Source organism: Podarcis tiliguerta (genome assembly GCF_965153285.1).
Source record: "Podarcis tiliguerta genome assembly, chromosome: 16".
NCBI lineage: Eukaryota > Metazoa > Chordata > Lepidosauria > Squamata > Lacertidae > Podarcis > Podarcis tiliguerta.
The window spans coordinates 24054687-24075717 of record NC_139549.1 but is presented as its reverse complement, the minus strand read 5'-3'; the positions used below and the strand labels follow the sequence as shown (position 1 = coordinate 24075717).

The following is a 21031-nucleotide window of genomic DNA, read 5'->3' as shown; positions in this document are numbered from 1 at the left end:
TTGCAGCATTGCAGCCCCAGGCAACAGTGGGTGCGTGATTTTTTTGGTGCAGGCTGTAGCCATGGATATGCTATGTGATCTGATGTTGAATTTGGGGTGACCCTATGCAAAGATCCTGAGGATCCATGTGGATCCGTGCTTTGTAACCACGTTTTTGCACCATTGCAGCCCTGTTTTTGCATCAGATCGTTGCTATGTGATCTGATGGTGAATTTGGGGTGACCCAATGCAAAGATCCTGAGGATCCATGTGGATCCGTGCTTTGTAACCACGTTTTAAGTGGGGAGGGAAGGAAAAACATAGAAGGGACAAGGAGCAACGAGAGGGGTGTGCGGAGAAGCAGCTGGCTAAGAATGCAGGAGAGGGGTTTTACCGGAGGGAGGAAAGGAAAGCAAAAGTTCCCCCCAACCTCCCACCCAAGCCAGCCAGCTCTCTCTCTCTCCCCCCTCCCCACCTGCATGTTGCCTGAGAGTCCGAGTCCCTAGACGCAGCAGCAAGGAAGGACGCTCTGCTTTCCCCTCTGCTTGCCTGGAGGGGAGGGGTTTTCTCTGCTCTTTGTTCCGTTTGAGCAAATACAGTAACGAAACAGAAGCGGGTGGGCAGTAAGACCCTGAGGCAGAATGCAGGAAAGCAGCAGCTTCCTCTTTTCAAGGCTTCCCTTCTCTGGACAATTTGATATTTGCCTGATTTTTGCCTTCACTCGCGCCTGTCAGCTCCAGGGACCACACATTCGCTCAATAACACGCACAGACATTTCCCCTTACTTTTTAGGAGGAAAAATCTGCGTGTTATAGCGGGAAAAATACGGTATAAGTGTGTGTGACTCACTAGTGTGAGTTAGGAAGGATAACATTTAATCAATATATCCTCTCCTAGTATCCACAACATTCCCACATATATAATGGATGCAGTAATCTAATTCAAAACCTGGCGCATTCATTGGGGTTTACTTCCGTTCCAAGTTAAGAGTGGCTCAACAAGGAATCATTGCAGAACTGCCGGACCTACCCTTACCTGTCAATCACTAGTTCCAGAAGAACCACGTGGGAATGATGGGTAAACTCAGGGTCATTCTGCGCAAAGTCGTAGTGCTCAAGCAAAGCAACCAAGTCCAGGTCACAGGACAACTTATCAGGAAACTTCCAGGACGGGTAGCGAACAGCCCCGGCTCGGGTGAAGACGCTGAGGACGGTTCCCTGCAGATCCGTGATGTCCTTCCGCAGACTCTCCATGTAGTTTTGGTTAACCAGCAAGGTCACCATGTTGCCACGCTGATGTCATTCCACCAACCACCAACCGGGTCTTAGGGCAGATGTTCCTGGGAAAGGTACAAGCAAGGCCACCTACCTTCATCAGGCTAGTCAAGGCAGGGGGAAAGTCGCAAGAGGGGAAAGGTTAAGTTTCTGTTGGGTTGAAATAAACGACAGACGAGTGACCAGTGTCATACGGGAGGCATCTCTCAAGCATGTCTCAGAGAGTCCCTTTTATTGAATATTACAGCATTGCCACGTATGTGCTTGTTGCTGATTGGTTGACACAAATCATACCCAAGGGTTGCATATAGGCATTAATCACCAATAGATTAAAGGTTGGGAAAGGAACACAGAGTTGGACAGGTATGAAAACCTCCTTATTAAACTTATTACTAATGATTGATATAGGGAAACTTAAAAGGGCATAACCATCGCATTCATAGATGTGGTCAACCATGCATTAAGAACAGGTCAGGGTACAATGTTTCATGAACTCAATATGAACCGAACATTCTAGGGTGGGTGAGCACGGAATGCTTCAGCTCAGAACCATTTGTCAAACTCATGTGCAGAAGCAAAGCCCCCATCAAGTTTCCTTCCTGAGTTCCTTACAAATCATGCCCCAACCGTATTACAAGCTTGGGGAACCTGCGGCCTCAGGTTTGAATGTAGCCTTTCAGCCACCCCTTATCCAGCTCTCAAAACATTCCCCAGGCCACATTCCTCCCTAACCCTGATTTCACTAGGTTGTACAACCAGAAAAAATTGTGAGCCACTAGAGTTTGCAGCAGCATAAATTTCCCCAATAAACACTATTTTTCTCCGTTACTTTAAAGCAGTGTACAAAACACATTGTCTTGTCAGCAGTCTCAAAAACTTGCAAAGTAGGCATGATTAACTTAATTTGCTCCCTGCTTGCTAAATTTGTGCTGCGTCTTGCAACCTGAAGAGACGGCCTCTTAAAACTAGCATTTGGCAGGCATGCTACTGTATAATATGGAATGCAATCCTCCTACACACATTTTATTAGGAAGCAACCTTCACACAAGGAAACCAATTCTCAGGACATTGTGCATACTAAAGGTAAAGGAGCCCTGGACGGTTAAGTCCAGTCAAAGGCGACTATGGAGTTGGGGCATTCATTTTGCTTTCAAGCCTAGGGAATCGGCATTTGTCCACAGACAGCTTTCCGGGTGATGTGGCCAGCAGGACTAAACCGCTTCTAGTGCAATGGAACACCAAGACGAAAACCAGAGCGCATGGAAATGCCGTTCACCTTCCCGCTGGAGCGGTACCTATTTATCTACTTGCACTGGTGTGCTTTCAAACTGCTAAGCTGGCAGGAGCTGGGACAGAGCAACAGGAGCTCATCCCTTCGCGGGGATTCGAACTGCCGCCCTTCCGATCAGCAAGCCCAAGAGGCTGAGTGGTTTAGACCACAGCGCCACCCGCGCTTTGTATACCTTTGTGCATACAGTGGTACCTCGAGTTAAGTACTTAGTTCGTTCTGGAGGTCTGTTCTTAACCTGAAGCACCACTTTAGCTAATGGGGCCTCCTGCTGCTGCCGCGGCGCCGGAGCACGATTTCTGTTCTCATCCTGAAGCAAGCTTCTTAACCTGAAGCACTATTTCTGGGTTAGCGGAGTCTGTAACCTGAAGCGTATGTAACCTGAAGCGTATCTAACCTGAGGTACCACTGTACTAGGTTAGGATTTCCTATAAATGCTAAATATGATTTGTTAGGGTTGTTAACAGCACCCCTGGGGGTGGGAGGAGGTGGAAGGAAGGAAGGAAGGCACTCTGCACATGCTTAGACACACTCTTGCTGAAGTGCCATTAAAGGGTCCCTATCGCGGGGGGGGGGTGGAGTGGATCTCCTCTCAGGTGGGTTGATGGGAGGAGGGTCCTGACTGGGGTGCAGTGCCCCGAGTAGCCTAGGCTGGCGAGAATAATAGACTTCCTCACCTTCCCGCCCAAAGGAGGGACGAGGTGGGCAAGACCCACCTGCCAAACAGCCGCCGCCGCAGCCAGGCTCTTCCGCTCTTCCCAAGCCACCGCTGCCATGGCAACCCCGAGAGCTTCTTAGGCGCGCCTCCTTTGCAACTGAGCGGATAAGCCCCGCCCTCTTTGCTACTCAGCAGATAAGCCCCGCCCTCCTGCCTTCTCTATAGGAAAATCTGCGATTCACAAAACGTTCGGTTCGCGTTTGACCAGTCGCTGTATGCAAAGCGGAGCCATGTTAGGGAAGGAATCCGGGAGGGCAGGGGGATGTCAAGTTCTTCCGGCACTTCGAAGATCCAAGATATTTATTGTGGCATTTTAAAGACCTAAGAGATGTACATACTGCGATAGCAGAGTTTCCTTGATCACATGCATGAAAGTTAGATAATTGGGCCGCTAGATCAGAACGAAATCCGGGTGGGAGGGGGAGGGATGTGAGAGAGAGAATGCAAAAACGTAAAAAGTCTGACAAACTGTTTTTAAAAATCAGATGCACGCAAAAATAATAATAATCGCATTTGCCCCCGCTCACAACGATATTGGCCAGGATTCTCTACGGAGTGCTGGGTGGAAGGAGGTGTTCCCTTGACATCCCTCAGGGTGAAACTCATCTATAACTGTGCTTGATATTAGAACAGGATGAGACTTACTTTCGAGTAAACATGCATAGGTCAGGTGTATCCTTTATTTTATTTTAAAATCATGTTTTAATTTGGAAGGACATAAACAAATAATGGGCTGGGGACCGGAAGTCCATGTTAAAGGCTCTGAAAGTATTTGCCTTAACTTTATGTGAAGAATCAGGGGAGCCGCGGACTCTCATCGTCTCCTGTGCCTCAAACGGACTCGAAGAGGACAACGCGCATGCGCCAAACAGCCCCACCTCCATATTTATACCGCTCCTCCTTCCTTTGACGTGGCCGCTCTGCATGCGCGCGCAGCCACGGCCGACGGAGACGCCATTTTGTCGCCGAGCTCGGTGTTTTGTTGAGCGCCGCTCGTCTAACGTCGGAGCGAAGAGCCGCCATGCCGGCCGGGCCTGTGCAGGCAATGGCGCCTGCCCAGCCAGCGCCCCCTGAAGCGAAACAGGTACTTTTCGGCCTAGTCCGTTTAGCAGAAGCCCACTCTCTGAGGTTCCTTCATCTTTCCACCCCCCCAACACCTTTAATGTCCAAGGCCTCCTGAAGGGGGAGGTCCTCCTCCCAGGATGCCTTGCGGGACGAGAGCGGTGCATGCTGGGAGGCGTAGTTTGCAGTCCGCGGATGCGTGAATGGAAATTTTCTAAAGTGGGGAATGGGGAACCTATGCCCCCCACAGGTTGCGTGACTGCCAGCTCCCCTCAACCCTAAACAGCCTCGGCCCAGTATACCTGAAGGAGTGTCTCCACCCCCATCGTTCAGCCCGGACACTGAGATCCAGCTCTGAGGGCCTTCTAGCGGTTCCCTCCCTGCAAGAAGTGAGATTAGAGGGAACCAGGCAGAGGGCCTTCTTGGTGGTGGCGCCTGCCCTGTGGAATGCCCTCCCGCCAGATGTCAAGGAAATAAGCAGCTATCCTATTTTTAAAAGACATCTGAAGGCAGCCCTGTTTAGGGAAACTTATAATATTTGATGCTGTACAGTGGTACCTCGGGTTACATACGCTTCAGGTTACAGATGCTTCAGGTTACAGACTCCGCTAACCCAGAAATAGTGCTTCAGGTTAAGAACTTTGCTTCAGGATGAGAACAGAAATCGTGCTCCGGCGGCGCAGCAGCAGCAGGAGGCCCCATTAGCTAAAATGGTGCTTCAGGTTAAGAACAGTTTCAGGTTAAGAACGGACCTCCGGAATGAATTAAGTACTTAACCCGCGGTACCACTGTATTGTTTTTAACACTTGATTTGGAGCCACCCAGAGTGGCTGGGGAAACTCAGTCAGATGGGCGGGGTATAAATAATAAATTATTATTATAATCATCCTTGGCCGTTCTGGCTGGTGATGATGGGAAATGTGGTTATTTATTTATTAAATTTACAAGCTCCTTTTTTTTTTTTTTTTTTTTTTTTGCCATGACAGCTCAAAGCCTCTTTCAAAAACGGGTTAAAAATAAAATTCATGCACACATTACAACTGGTTCATGAAAACATCCTACCCACTCTAAAAGGCCATAGATAATTAAAACCCAAAGGCCTGGTTTAAGAAGGAAGGTTTTTGCCTGGTGCCCGAAGATCTATAACAATGGTGCTGCCACCCTCTAGACTACTACGTTATTACTATTATTATTATTATTATTATTATATCTATCCACACACACAAACAAACACAGAGCATTCTTTCCCAGACCAGGACTCCAGGCAACGTGAACAAATTAGAACAACACAGATAAAATGCAGAATATTAACAACATATAAAATATAATACTTAAGATAAGAGTAATTCAACTATAAAAAAATATAAAAGCAGATCCATTGAAAGACATAGTGAAAACAGCACAGCACTATTAAAAAAAAACACCCAAGTGCTTTAAAAACCACCGCCCAAAGCATGTTGGAATAAAACAGTCTTCATCTGCTGGCAGAAAGATAACAAAGGGTGGGATGTGGGCCTGAAACTGAGGTGATAGATACATTTCTAAGGCCATCCCACCAAGGAGATTTAAACAAGGGGCTTTGATGTTTAGCTCGTTCTTTCACAACAGAACAATCCTGCAATAGAGACTATTGCTTTGAGGTAATACTTGATTTTTTTCCTCAGCAAACTGGTTTTTGAAAGATCCTTGGTCTGCTTTCTTTTTATGCCATATTCACTTTTAATTGCAGCCGGAAGATGAACCGAAAGAAGAAGCAACACCAGCCAAGCCCGTCGTGGGAATTATTTATCCTCCTCCAGAGGTTCGGAATATTGTGGACAAGACAGCCAGCTTTGTAGCCAGGTAGGTCACCTTAGACTGGATTCTTAGAATATCAGATTCTTGCAGAGATAAGCTAAAAGGATGGTTGAGGCAGCCTCAGCATGCATAGCTAATCAAATTCGTTAAGGGACAATGGCAGTGAGGACTCAGGATTGGCAGTAATTTTTTGTGCGGGTTGCATACTGTGCCTGTCCTTGATGGCTTTTGAGGAATTTTAAATTTTGGTTTGGTGCTGATTTTTGCTATATAACCTTTCCAGAAATGGTCCTGAGTTTGAAGCCCGTATCAGGCAGAATGAAATCAACAATCCCAAATTTAACTTCTTGAACCCCAACGATCCTTACCATGCCTACTATCGCCACAAAGTCAATGAGTTCAAGGAAGGGAAGGCACAGGAGCCCTCAGCAGCCATTCCCAAAGTCATGCAGGCACAGCAGAGTGCACAACAGCAGCTTCCCCAAAAGGTAAGCGGTTCCTCTCTTGTCTTCATCTGTCTCTTATCTTTCATGGTGCTGCAGGAGGGAAGGCCAACTGCCAACAAGTTTCTCTTGGCCTTTTCCTTCCATTCATGCCTCACTGGCAGAAGTGAGGAACTTTTGGCCCTCTAGATGTTGCTTACCTACAGCACCCATCAGCCCTAGCAAGCAGGGTCAGTGGCCAAGGGCATTGTAGTTCAGCGACATTTGGAGGGCCACAGGTTCCCCACACCAGCTCACTGTGGAGGTAAGAACAAACTTCACCAACTGGTGCCCTCTAGATGATTTGGACTGCAACTACCATCAGCCCCTGCCAACATAGCCATCTGAAGGGCACCCGGTTGGCAGTGGCTTGCTAGGAATGGTTCTAAACCACAGAGCAGCAAATACAGGGACACCTGACCTGTGCACCTAAGTGAGGTTGGGTATGAGTGGTGATCCATTTCTGTGTTCCTTCCGCAGGTACAAGCCCAGGTGATTCAGGAGACTGTGGTTCCGAAAGAGCCTCCTCCGGAATTTGAGTTCATTGCAGACCCTCCCTCGATCTCAGCCTTCGACTTGGACGTGGTAAAGCTGACAGCCCAGTTTGTTGCTCGGAACGGCAGGCAGTTCCTCACCCAGCTGATGCAGAAAGAGCAGAGGAATTATCAATTTGACTTCCTGCGCCCGCAGCACAGTCTCTTCAACTACTTCACCAAACTGGTTGAACAGTACACTAAGGTAACAAATCTCAGGTGCCAGGAGCATTCATTTGAACAAGCTGGAGGATAGTGCTATTTACGCAGAGCAACATGTGCATTTCAAAGTGACAAACTTTGAAGACTTCCTGTCTAGGTTGAAGAGAAGTGCTTGCAAGGATCCTGGAGGGGAAAGTAGGGACGCCCCAGGCATTAAGGTGTCCTAATATTGATTGCACATTCTTTGTATGATCATGGCAAGATAAAAACAAAATCTGTTCCATAGCAAACAGGGGAAGCAATGGCAATGATAGCAGAATTGTTCTGTTTTTGTTAAAAACATAAAGAATAGCTTGCTAGATCATCTGGCCAGTGGCCCATCTAGTCCTTCTCACAGTGGCCAACAAGGTGCTTGTGGGAACCCAACAAGCAGAACATCAGCATTCTCTCCTCCTGTGGTTTCCAGCAACTGGCATTCAGAAACACTGCTGCCTCCAAATATGGAGGCTTTGTCTAATAGTAGCTGGCTTGCCTAAGTCATAGCTATATCCCTTGCCAATTATGGCAAATAGTTGCCATCTTCCCTGCATCCTGTGCACATGTACTGTTCCTTAAAGTGCTCCTACTTTTAGGCAAAGCTGTGCATAGACTTGGAGAGAGAAAAAAAAGCACAGAATTAAGCTTTTCTTTGAAACATTGACAACTCAACAAACAAGTTTCTAGTCCTCATGGCTGCTAAGATATGCTTGAAAATGTGTGGCGTTTCCCGCTGATATCTCAGAAGCTGAGTGGGTGGATTAATAAGACCTCAAGTGTCACACATACCTCCCAGCCCATTACTATGACTTGCAAACCTGGAATAAACTATAAAAATAACTGGCAAAAGTTATTTTGCATAAATTATACATACTGCAAGCTTTTCTTAATGCAGACTATTGATTGCTTGGGCAAGAAGAAAACCCTAACTGGAACTGATGTCTCAGTAGCTATTGAATTTTTTCCCCTAGATCTTGATTCCACCCAAGGGTTTGATCATAAAACTTAAGAAGGAGGCAGAAAACCCCAAAGAAGTATTGGATCAGGTAAGCAGTTAAGAGTATTTTACATGACTGCCCTTTGCTAGGTTTAAATAATCTGAAAATGTGTAAGCTTCACTGAGTTCAGTGGCGCTTCCTCCTAGGTAAGCAAGTGTAGGATTGCAGTCTTACATCTCAGTGGCCTTATTTGTAATAGAGGCAAGGTGGACTTTTGATTCTCCTTTTGTGATTGTATCACTTCACGTTACTACCAAAGACCTTTTTATTTTATTTATTGCATATCTATTTCACCTTTCCTGCAAAGGGACAAACCTTCTGTGAGGTAGGCTGAGAGGTAATGGCTGGCCCAGGTCACCCAGTGAATTTCATGGCTGAGTGGGGATTTGGACCCAGGACACAGTCTAGCATACTTAACTGCTACACTGCCTCTCAAAATATCCCACAATGTATAATTTTCAAATGAGTCTACCATCACCAGGTTCTTAAGTGCAGTGATCCAATTAATCTGAACTAGCCTTGGTAGCCAGCCAAAATCTGCAATTACCACCAACCCAGCTCTTCCCATGACCTGAAGTGGGAGGATATGGCCTTGTCAATGCCTTCAAGCTGAGTTTCGGGGGCACTTGAAAGCAGTCGACCTTGATGCTTATCGAGAATATATCCAAAAACACAGTTACTGGTTTTTTTAAAAAGTTACTTGATGCTTTGTGCAGGCGTGTTACAGAGTGGAGTGGGCCAAGTTTCAGGAGCGAGAGCGGAAGAAGGAAGAGGAGGAAAAGGAGCGAGAGCGCGTTGCTTATGCCCAGATTGATTGGCATGATTTTGTGGTGGTGGAAACCGTGGACTTCCAGCCCTCCGAGCAAGGTTGGGTCATTTACTTTGCTGAAATGCATAGCTTGACCTCTCTCAAAGCCTCATTGAATACAACATAAGAAGGCTCTGTGCATATGTCAGGAAGGGAAAAGCCACTTAGACTCAATGAAAATATTGAATAACTCATCTGTTATCCCTCCAAGGAAGCACTATATAGCTCCTTTCCAACAAAGTCCTCCACCAACTGTATATTACATTATTATTATTATTATTATTATTATTATTATTATTATTATTATCAGCAGCAGCATTATCATTATTATTGTAGTTAGCTGCTTGTTACTCAAAGGTCTCCAAGCTACTTACATTTAAAAACATAAATATAAACACATTATACCACAAAAATAGAACACATCAACCCACGAAACATCCACAGAAAACTTGGGCAGTAAACTTATTAAGCTCTCAAGCCTATTAAAAGCCTGGGGGGGGGGGGCGGAATATATGTCTTTACGTGATAGTAAGATAGATATCACTAAAGGTACCAGGTGGATCTTGCTGGGTAAAACACACACACACACACAGAGCAACAACTGAAAAGGCCCTTCTTTCCCTTGTCGTCATTCTCTGAGCCTCCCTCGGACGGGGAGTCCTGGAAAAGACTAATATACTTGAAAAGCAGGTGCAAATAAAATGGAAGCAGCAAGCAAGACCTGCATTTGAACTCTGCTTCTTGAATCCTACAAATATCAGAAAAAAGTGAAGCGAACAGAGCCCACAGCCCATAAGTCCAGTCACTTCCTACCGAGGTGGACCCTTAACAAGGAGCTTGTCTAGGGAAGACACATGATGCTTTTTTTCAGCTGTGTAACCTGTTTCACCAAAGGTATGATTCTGCCCCCCTCTTTTTTGCAGGGAACTTCCCTCCTCCCACCACTCCCGAGGAGCTAGGTGCTCGAATTCTCATCCAGGAGCGCTATGAGAAGTTTGGCGAAAGTGAAGAAGTGGAGATGGAAGTGGAGTCAGATGATGAAGATGAGAAACAAGAGAAGACTGAGGAGGCACCATCTCAGTTGGACCAGGATACCCAAGTGCAGGACATGGATGAGGTGAGCAGTTAGTCTGTGGGAAAGCCTTTTTGGTGTGGCGAAGCTTGAAAGTAGTCTTTCTGAATCTCTTAATCCCCGTACTCAGTAATGTTCATAAGAGTTTGTTCCTTGTGCTTCATAGCTGGTGTCCTGGACCTTAATGCTCTGCTGAACTTAAATTGGGGCTCAAGTTTTAACGTCTGGTGGGGAGGGGAAGGTTCCAAAAGTTTTAGAAGATCTTTGTCCTTTAGCCGTAAACCTACAAGGGATGAGAGAGGGTTCTGAAAACAGTCTAGTCCGAGTCCCGTAAGGGTCCTTTGCATAACATGCTGCACATTCATATTCCCACAAGTCTGTTGATGGTTCGAAGTGCAGCCTTTCACAAGCTCAACACTTGAACAAGCCAGCCCCAAAGGTATGGTGGAATCATAGAGTTGGAAGGGACTCTGTAGATCATCTAGTCCAACTCCCTGCGATACAGGAATATTCACCCATATGGGGATCAAACCCATGACCTTGGTGTTATTGGCACCATGCTCTAACCAGTTGAGCTAACTGGTGCCAGCTTAAATCAAGGAAGGGACTTGCTTAAGCCTGGTTTGTCTTCTTACTAAGAAAACTGAGTTGAGCCTTTCAAGAGAATCCTGTTTCATGATCCTTCACTTTAAAAAAATATTTTGAAGGGCTCTGATGACGAAGATGAGAGTCAGAAAGTTCCACCACCTCCAGAAACTCCAATGCCACCACCTCTTCCTCCTACTCCAGACCAAGTCATTGTCAGGAAAGATTATGACCCTAAAGGTAAGTTTGGGGTTAAGATCAAGTGGGGTTTTGTGACTGGTGAATGGGTTACATTCCAGATCCAGTGGTCATGTAAAACATTTCTAACTGTATATATATCTCTTTTCTCTCACTCTCCTCTCTCCAGCATCTAAGCCTTTGCCACCAACTCCAGCCCCGGATGAGTATCTTGTCTCCCCCATCACGGGGGAGAAAATCCCTGCCAGCAAAATGCAAGAACATATGCGGATTGGGCTTCTGGATCCCCGCTGGTTGGAGCAAAGGGATCGTTCTCTCCGGGAGAAGCAGAGCGATGATGAGGTCTATGCCCCAGGTCAGTTCAGCAAGGTTTTAGTAGTCTTTTATCAACATTTTCCCCCCCTTGTGTTAACCTTGATTACATGTTTATGCGTGCCTGAAGGAAACTAGTCAGATACTAAAATGCTCTTCTGAAATAATTAGAATCATTCAGTGTTACTAAATTAATAGATAAATGAATTACGTTGGATTAACTTTAGTTTTATAAGAGGACAGCTATCAAGCGACAGGTAGGCATCAAATTTCAAAAGACGTTCTGGGGGCAGGTGTGTTTACTACACTGCAATTCATTTGATTCTGTAGTAAAATGTTTAACATATTTTCCTCTTCAAACGGGGATGTTCAAAGCAGCTAATAAAGGTACATAAAAGAAAAAATGATAGTAATAATTCAAAATGCAGTATGTACCACTAAATGACAGTCTAAGTGACCAGGGTTACTGTATTCTAAACAGAATTAAAATCAACGACAATTACACATTTGTAGATCAACCACATGTCAGCTGCTCTTGAGTTTTTTGATGAAAGAGTGGGCTTTATAAGCATAAGAAATATATAAAAACCTGTGTCTGGTTTGGGTTGTCCACAGCCCTGACAAAGTAGTGAATGGAGAAGGTAGAACACTATCTTGGCAGCCAAAATTTTCAGATGGCTAAATTTTTCTGTTTGCCCATATTATGGGAGTAGCGACAACAGATGGCTTAGAACCTATGAACAGTGCCCTATCCTGAAAGACCAAAACAAAAACAAAAAAAAACCACCATGGCAAACTCTCCCATTTTACTCATACTTTCCAGGCTTGGACATTGAAAGCAGCTTGAAACAGCTGGCTGAGCGCCGTACCGATATTTTTGGTGTTGAAGAGACAGCTATCGGCAAGAAAATTGGGGAAGAAGAGATCCAGAAACCAGAAGAGAAGGTATGGCAGGGAGCCAGGCTAAAAAGGCTTAACTTTTTTGTTAGTGTGAAAGCAAGAGGCACTAAGACTCACCTGTTTTCTGTTTTTCTAGGTGACCTGGGATGGCCACTCTGGCAGCATGGCCCGAACTCAGCAGGCAGCTCAGGCCAACATTACCCTTCAGGAGCAGATTGAGGCTATCCATAAGGCCAAAGGGCTGGTGCCAGAGGATGACAGCAAGGAGAAGATTGGCCCAAGCAAACCCAATGAGATGCCCCAGCCCCCACCCCTCTCGTCAGCCCCAAACATCCAAACCAGCGCTCCGCCAATCGCATCAGTGCCTCGCCCGCCCTCGGTAAGCCCCACTTGCTCCATAGGAAGCTCCTCTGCTTAACGGAGGACTTCTTCTGGCTCCCTCTGCCAAATAGTTTTTTAATTTGCGTCTTGTCAGCTGAATTGCCTTGCTTGGGGAAGGGTCATGTCTCAGTGGTAGAGCACCGGCTTTGCATGCAGAAGGCCGCTGGTTTGATCCCCAGCATCTCCAGGTAGAGCCGAGAGAAATTCCCTGTCTGAATCCCTGGAGAACTACTGCCAGTCTGTGCCAGCCATACTGAGCTAGATGGGCCAACATGGCCTGGTTCAGCATAAAGCAACTTCCTGTGTTCTTACGTCTTCTAGATGCCACCACCTGTCCGTACAACAGTTGTCAGTGCTGTTCCCGTCATGCCTCGCCCACCAATGACTTCCGTGGTCCGCTTACCTCCAGGCTCCGTCATCGCTGCTCCGATGCCACCGATCATACATGCCCCTCGGATCAACGTGGTTCCAATGCCCCCTTCGGCCCCGCCTATCATGGCTCCCCGGCCCCCTCCCATGATTGTGCCAACAGGTCAGTGCTGAACAATCTCACCTCGGGCTAAATAAGTTTTGGGAATTACGGAAGCCCGTCATGATTGCTCCTGGTCTCAGAATTTGCTTCTGTTGGCGCATTTTCCTCAGTGGTCCTATAGCTACTGCATTAAGCAGTTGCACTTTACCTGCAAGTCTTTGATTAAAAAGTTTCTGCAGCTTCATTGGGATTCTCCGTACCAAAAAGCCGTTTCTGCAATGGAATTAAGCCCTGGAGGTCAATACTCTGCTAAAATTTAGTTACTGCATTTGCTGAATAACAGTTGTGTTAAAATTGGTGGCATCTTTGGGTTTGATACAATGCCACAGTGACAGCTTTACTCTTATGTATTGCCTTGTGATGGTCACCATGTGTCCTTTTTAAAAGAAAATCTGTAGTTGGTAACAGTTATACAGGTGACTCCTTTCTCCCAAAAGTTTGAAGTCTAGAAAAGAAGAGAGGAAATGTTGGGCAGAAACAGAATTCCTCCTCCTTGTTCCAAATTGATTGTTCCCCTCTCCCAAAATGAACTCAGAATTTCATCCTCATTCTCCCCGGCCTTCCAATTCCTTTTCTCACATGACCTTTCCCTACCCATAGCCCTTTTTCCACAGAGAAACTGAGGCAGACTGCTTTCAGTTTCTTCCATGGCCCAATATCGTTCTTCCCACCATCTACAGGGATGAGGGTAGACTAGATCTTGCAATTTCAATCCTCTAGGATGCTTCACTGATGTACAAAGACTGTCTGTGGTGCTGGCTGCATTTACACAGGAGTTGGCTTGCAAGTTTTCTGTCTAAATCAGAGACCTGTTCTTCCACATAGGTATGGAAAAGCACACACTGCCAACCCCAGTTCTTGAACCCAATAAGTGTGCTCTGCGACATTACAGTATATTCTTGACCATTGTGTGGGACAAAGGAGCGGCCTGGAACCTTTGTGCTTTCCTGTAGAGTTTTCCGTTTTAAATAATGAAATCTAAATAGGCACTATTTTATTATCTCATAGGTTTCAGGTGAGCTAAGCCATTGACTAATTATATTTAATTGTTACAATATAGGATACAGACAGGGACCAGTCAGCAGTCCAGGTAACTTCTTAAGTGTCATTGTGACCTCGGAGGTAACTCAGCTAATCACTAACCTTCAAGTCGAGCTCTTAATTTGCATGCCTTCACTTCTCTTGTCTGTCCAGAGTGGTACCGGGGATTTCTGGCTGTGGTGTTGCGTCTCTGTGTGTCAGTAGTTCTTGACCTTTTGTAGACTACTTGGCCTGATTGTCGCCGCTCTTCAAAGATTCTTGTGGCTGCATGCTAGCTTGGGCGCCAGTTCTCCAGACACTGTTGTTTTGCAAGAGAAACAGAGGCAGGACTAGAGGAAGAGCCACTCTGTGCCCTTGGAAAGAGCCAGAGTCTTCTGTCTGTGTTTCAGTTGCTTCACACCCACTATAGTTGTTGCAAAGTAGCTTTAAGCCCTGCCCCCCCCCCCCCCATCTCGCCTTTATGGTTTGGCTGCTTTGTGTGTGGCTCTCCCTCTTTTCAATGACCGCCATCCAAGTTTGAGATAAGTAGCTCAAGGTACATAAATAAGATGCTGTCGAGTCACTTAGATCCCTGGCTGTCACGTGGAAGTGTTCTTGTCTGAAATTTTTGTAATTCTCTTAAATGCTTAATATCCCAGCAATTCCAAGTGAAAGAGTTCACAGTGGAGTTGAAAGATCTGTGATTTTTTTAAAAAAACAACAACGTGGGTGGAAAGTAGTCGCCAGACCCAAGTATTTGAAACCCAGGGAACAGAGCAAGGCCAAATTCACACATTTCATTTTCAGCTGTACACTTCTGGTCAGGCACATTGCAGTTGCAGCCCAGGATAGTTCATGGGGACCCTTAAGGAAACAAGGGCAACTTGACCATAGCAGTACTTGCGTCATAAAGCTCAAGACTAGCATTAACTTCCTACGCAGCTGAAGGAAAGCCTAGGAAAGGGGCTTCAGCCTACTCTGGGATAGCAGATGCATCACATGTGTTTAGGTGCGTTCATCTCCCCCCCCCCCCCCCAATTTATTTAACCTTCGTTTTATTGCTACAAAGCAGAGCTTTCTACATTCGCACATTTTCCTTACTTAGAAGCACTGAAGCTTAGACTTCCAGCAGGTGTGATGTCCTGACTTTCGCAGTGCTTGGATAGGAGAAGCTGACAATTTTCCTAGGCTTTTTAGCTCAACTAATCTCATTTTAACACAGCTTTTATGCCTTGGGAGTTTCTACTTACTGTTGCTTTTCTTTTTTCTTTTGGTCTCTTTTCTTTCCCTAAAGGCAATGGTGTCAAATGTAACTCTTTCAAGAGATTTCCATTCCACCTTCTTGTGACCCGGAAATGTATTTTAAGGATCCATACTTCTCTCTGGTGCCAGGGACAGACACCATTGGAGATTGCAAAGGCCACTGGTCCCTCCAGAGCCATTAAACTTTTATTATTAAAACCCTGCTATTTTTATACCCTGCCTTTCTATAAAAATCAAGCAAAATTGTTGCTTACATTTTAAAAACCCCCATATAAAACGCTTTAATTTTTAAAGTAACTAAAGCTGCATTCAAAAGAATAAAAGGCATTTGATACATGAGAAGTAAAACATTTTTTTAAAAAAGATACAACTCCACACCTTCACAGTGACTAGTACTATGCATAACCAATAACACCATTCTGAAAGTGCTTTGGTGAACGAAAAGGTTTTTAGCATACACCAAAAACATAAAATCACCTTATTTCTAAAGGCCGGGAGGTGGGGAGCAGATACATAACCCCCCCCCCCTTAGTAGTTTCATGCAAGCAAGCTCATAAGTGAGTTGTTTTGCCCTTGATTAGCGTTGGAAGATGCTTCCACACATGCTTCCTGTGCTGCCTTCTCAAACAGAAATGGAGATGGGACTATACCAGGCTTTTTGTACATTTGACACCACTGCTTTGGGGTTCTGTCCACGTCTTTTGCTCCAAACGCCACACTAGTGATTTTCTTTCAGAATAAATACTCTCCCCCCCCCCCCCACTTCAGCTTTTGTTCCAGCTCCTCCAGTGGCGCCAGTGAGCGCTCCAGCCCCTATGCCTCCTGTCCACCCTCCACCTCCCATGGATGATGAGCCGGCCTCCAAGAAGCTGAAATCTGAAGAGAACCTGATGCCGGAAGAGGAATTCCTGCGCAGAAACAAGGTGTGCGCTTAAATAAATAGTGGTGCTTTGATCTTAGGCCAGAGGAATCTTCTAGCGGGTTGGGTGATCACCGACCCTTCACATTCCGATTAAGCTGGGTTGCCAGCCTGAAGTTCTCCACTTGCAATCTGAATGGGGGAATTTGCAAGGGAAAGGAATTCAAAAGGTGGAAGGGCAGCCTTCCAGGAAGAAGCAGAGGTCTCTTTATCTATTTTCTCATTGGTTCTCCCTTCTTCTCCTTTGTCAGATTTGACAAATTCATGGAGGAGATGGCTATCAATAGCTGCAAGCCACAATGGCTATGCTCTGCCTCCACAGTCAGAGGCAGTAATGCTTTTGAATGCCAGTTGCTGGAAACCACAGGACAGGAGAGAGCTCGAATCCTGCTTGTGGATTTCCTGCAGGCGTCTGGTTGGCCACTGTGAGAACAGGATGCTGAACTAGGTGGGCCATTGGCCTAATCAAGCAGGCTCTTCTTGTATTCTTAAGCACACACACACCCTTAACAGTGTAATTCTGCTTACTCCCTTAGGGCCCAGTCACAGTCAAAGTTCAAGTTCCTAACATGCAGGACAAGACTGAATGGAAGCTGAATGGCCAGGTGCTGGTGTTCACCCTCCCTCTCTCTGACCAGGTATGTTGCCCAAGCAATGGGTGGCCAGTTTCTCTGTTGCCAGTGACTGCTTTGCTCTTCAGACAGTTATCTGGGGTTTGGAAAGAGTATTTTGCTGCATAAAATGATCCCCATCTTTATCAGCGGCCAGGTGCCATTAATAAAACCATCACAATCTATAAATATTGTCTTACTACTTGTGGAGTGCAGGTGTTGCAGCAGAGAGTTACATATAAAAATGTTAGATTATGTGGGGCGGCCCTTGAAGACTCTTCAGGAACTGCAGCTGCTGCAGAATGCAGTACCCAGATTAATTGTTGCAGGCTGGTGATTGTACCTTTTAACACCCGTTCTGGCTGCACTTTACTGGCAGGCCGTGCATTTCCAGGCCCAAATCAACGTGCTATAAGGTTTACACAGTTCAGCACCACACTGCTTAATGGAATGTCTCTCCCAATATGAATCTACCCATGCATTAAAATCTACACCAAACTCTCTCTTCATTCTGGAGAGGTTCAGAGAGTTGCTCCCTGTTTGTAGGAAAAAAACAACTCCGTAGCAAGACCCACATGGTGCTGATACTATCTTTTTTGACGCCTGTTTAAAACTTTCCTCTGTTCTCAAGCATTTGATGTCATCTAATGGGCTGCTTTTCCTGATCATCAGTTTTTAATTTTGGGGGGAAAGGCTGCTTGTATATTCTTCCAGTTTTTACAGTGGTGCCTCGCAAGACGAAAAGAATCCGTTCCGCGAGTCTTTTCGTCTTGCGGTTTTTTCGTCTTGCGAAGCAAGCCCATTAGCGGATTAGCGCTATTAGCGCTATTGGCAGTTTAAGGGCTATTAACGCCTATTAAAGGCTTAAGGGATTAGCGGTTTAGCTGCTAAAAGGCTTTTAGCAGCTTAGCGCTTCAGAAAAAGGGGTTTTGGAGCGGAAAAAAACCTCAAAAATTTTCGTCAATTTTCGTCTTGCGAAGCAAGCCCATAGGGAAATTCGTCTTGCGAAGCGCCTCTGAAAACGGAAAACCCTTTCGTCTTGCGGGTTTTCCGTCTTGCGAGGCATTCGTCTTGCGGGGCACCATTGTATATTGCTGATTTTAATGGGGTATATGTGTTTAGTATTAAATATTGGATTGCTCTTTTACTGCTTAGTTTTAAACACTGTATATTTACATGTATTTTATATTTCTATAAGCCAGCTTGGGAAAAGCACCTCAGAAATATAATAATAATAATAATAATAATAATAATAATAATAATAATAATAATAATAATGCTAACATGTAAAGATGCACAGCAGGTATTAAAAGAGGGAAAAATGTGTGGCTGTTTATAACCATGAAGCAGCAGGCAAAGCTTTTACCATTCCTGGGTGTAAAATACCTGATCAGATTTAACTGATGAGTCACCATTTGGCATCCTTTCTCCCTGATTCATTTCTCTCTTGCTTGATACAGCTTTCCTTTTATGACAGTCATTGCAAACCTTTTCCTATCTATCATGTTATGTTTCCCAAGCATGTGCTGTAGAAGTCCCTTGTATAGTGCCCAATTTCATTGAAGGTGTTTGTGGGTTTCTTCTGGTTCCTAGGTTTCTGTTATCAAGGTCAAGATTCATGAGGCCACTGGAATGCCTGCTGGGAAACAAAAGCTCCAATATGAGGTGGGTGTGTGGTCCCGTTGGCCCTTAATTAGTTAGTTAGTTAGTTAGTTAGTTAGTTAGTTTGCCGTTCTTCATTCATAGGTCTCAGGGTTCCCAACATAAAAATACAAGATACAAAAGATAATAAATAATAAAAACAAGAACAAAACAAACCAATAACCTCTCTCCTCTCCACCGTCTCCCACAAACACATTTAAAAGGGTATGTAGCATGTTAATCAACTAAAGACCTGGCTGAAGAGGAACATTTTTGCCTGGCGCCTAAAGGTATATAATGAAGGCACCAGCTGAACCTCCTTGGGGAGAGCATTCCACTTAACCCTGAGTGTCTTAAGATCCCAGCCCTGTGCCTTATCTGTTCCCTTGCCTTTTTCAAGCTTAAACTGCAAATTCCATGATTCTCATTCCATGCTGAGATATGAAGGAAGGGCTATAACTCAGTGGTAGAGCGGTTGCTTTGCATGCAGGAAACCCCATATTCGGTCCCCAGCATCTCCAGGTGGGGCTGCTGGTCAGTGTAGACAATGATGAGCTAGATGGACCAACTGTGTGACTTTGTGCAAGGCAGCTTCCTGTGGTTTCCTTCTGGTGCAACGGGTGGGTTTTGTTTTCCTTGCCAAGCAAAAGGCTTAGCACTGTTGATACCCTCTCGTGTCTTGTCTTTTCAGGGCATCTTCATCAAAGATTCCAACTCTCTGGCTTATTACAACATGACCAGCGGGTCAGTGATCCACTTAGCACTCAAAGAAAGAGGAGGTAGAAAGAAGTAGGACTCCATTGGCAAGGCAGCTGCCACACAGCATATGGCACAAGACAAGCTGCCAGAATAACCAGCTCCTGAGTAACATCCGCATGGCGTTCCCACATGGGCAATGCTTTGTACCTTCAGCTTGTATCTGGCAATCCCTTCAGCTGGAGAAAGTTGTTGATGCCCTTGGAGTCACTGTGAATTATTTTTCAAGTTGATGTGTGTATATTTCAGCGGCTCGTGCTATATATTCACAATGTTATCAGAATCGCTGCTTGGCTAGCATTTCTTTTCAGTGGTCTTGTGTTTTAATTTCTTGCAACGTTTTGCCTCTGCGGCTAAGATCTCTCTTAGCTTTGATTAGATCTGACCATGTACATTAAACTTTTGGAAGGGGCTTGCTGGCATATAAGAGAATGATACCTTCTGGATGAAACATTTCAGTTTAACTTCCTTATTCCAAATAACTAGTGTAATAAAAGCATTTGTGATTTTCCATGTGAAATCTCTGAGCTCTGATGTCTTTTGCAATGACCTGGGTTTCCTGGGAATGGTCAGACAACAGAGATGGAAGAAGCTGTTAACACAGTAAACCTGCAGTGTGAGCTGTTATTCAGAACAGTGGAATCGGAAAGGATTCCTGGAAGCGGCTTGCATTAGCCCAGCATAATTTTTTACTCCCCACCCTCCTGCTTTGGAGCAACTTACCTCCTCCATTGCATTGCTTTTGAGTTGAGAGAAAAAGAAGTCACTTTGTTCTTGGCTCCTGGCCTTCTGTATTAAGTGTTTGACCAACACATGAGCTTCAAGGGGCTTGTGCTAGATTCCTCAGAATCTTGCCAAGATTTAACCCTCTTAGTTTGGGAGATTACTCAACAAACAATATGAACCTGACAAAAGTGTAACACACTTTCACTGACTTCAATACAAAATATGGAAATGATTTTAAATCTGTGTGTCTTTTTTGCAAATCGCTCCTTGTCTTTCAACCCAAGACCTACTAAAGGCTGAAAGATGCCTTCAGAGGGCAGTAGATTAAGATGCTGTTCAAGTCTCTTATCTTTACCCCCTGCAGTGCAGCCACACTTGCTTATTGAGTCTAGGTTTTTGATAATCAAAGGCTGTAATTTTGGTGGCAGAGGCTTTTGGAGCCTTTCCTTATCACGGCTAAAGAGTTACACAATACAGTGGTACCTCTGGTTGTGAACAGGATCTGTTCCACATCCCTGCTTGCAACATGAGCAGAACGCAACCTGAACGTGCGTGGGTTGTGATTCGCCGTTTCTGCGCATGTGCGTGACGTCATTTGGAGCATCTGCGCATGCGCGAGCAGCGATACACAGAAGTAACCCTTTCCGGTACTTCTGGGTTGCCGCGGGACGCAACCTGAAAAGACGTAACCTGAAAAGAACGTAACGAGGTATGACTGTAGGTTCTAAATTAGCCTGTCCCAGGCTGGTGCCCTAGAGATGTTTTGGACTACATCTCCCATCAGCCCCAGGCAGCATTGCTGCTCTAGCTGGGACTGATGAGAATTTGAGTCCAAATCATTTAGAAGGCGCCGTCCTAGAGAAAGCTGTTTAAATCATTGGTCTTTCAACTGTTGAGGCAGTTTACTATGCAAATAGATGGTAAAAATATTACAAAGCAAGTCCCATAGGGCATGCTTGGGCTAATGTTGGGTGCCAG

The 21031-nt window shown here is 45.3% G+C and overlaps 2 protein-coding genes across 5 annotated transcripts in view; one reads left to right on the top strand and one right to left on the bottom strand.

Moving 5' to 3' along the window:
- CCDC157 (coiled-coil domain containing 157) overlaps positions 1-3419 on the bottom strand; it is a 138522-nt gene extending 135103 nt beyond the window's left edge. For 2 of the 4 annotated variants that reach the window (XM_083417685.1, XM_083417684.1), the window contains exons 1-2: positions 3219-3374; positions 1015-1318 (exon numbers count right to left, since the gene is read on the bottom strand). In XM_083417685.1, coding sequence (XP_083273811.1) covers positions 1015-1262 — 248 coding nt within the window. In that variant the 5' untranslated portion in view covers positions 1263-1318; positions 3219-3374. Of the gene's footprint in view, positions 1-1014; positions 1319-3218 lie in introns of all 4 variants that reach the window. The other 2 variants (XM_083417683.1, XM_083417682.1) reach the window with 2 other exon arrangements.
- Positions 3420-3497: 78 nt separating this feature from the next.
- On the top strand, positions 3498-20285 carry SF3A1 (splicing factor 3a subunit 1). The gene is made up of 18 exons (XM_083417658.1): positions 3498-3931; positions 4053-4343; positions 6051-6163; positions 6402-6606; positions 7081-7338; positions 8303-8377; positions 9046-9196; positions 10061-10254; positions 10917-11034; positions 11162-11347; positions 12128-12249; positions 12341-12583; positions 12907-13117; positions 14178-14207; positions 16169-16323; positions 16856-16957; positions 18524-18595; positions 19263-20285. The coding sequence occupies exons 2-18, from the start codon at positions 4281-4283 to the stop codon at positions 19362-19364; spliced, it is 2400 nt and encodes a 799-aa protein (XP_083273784.1). The 5' UTR covers positions 3498-3931; positions 4053-4280; the 3' UTR covers positions 19365-20285.
- The last annotated feature ends 746 nt before the right edge of the window (positions 20286-21031 follow it).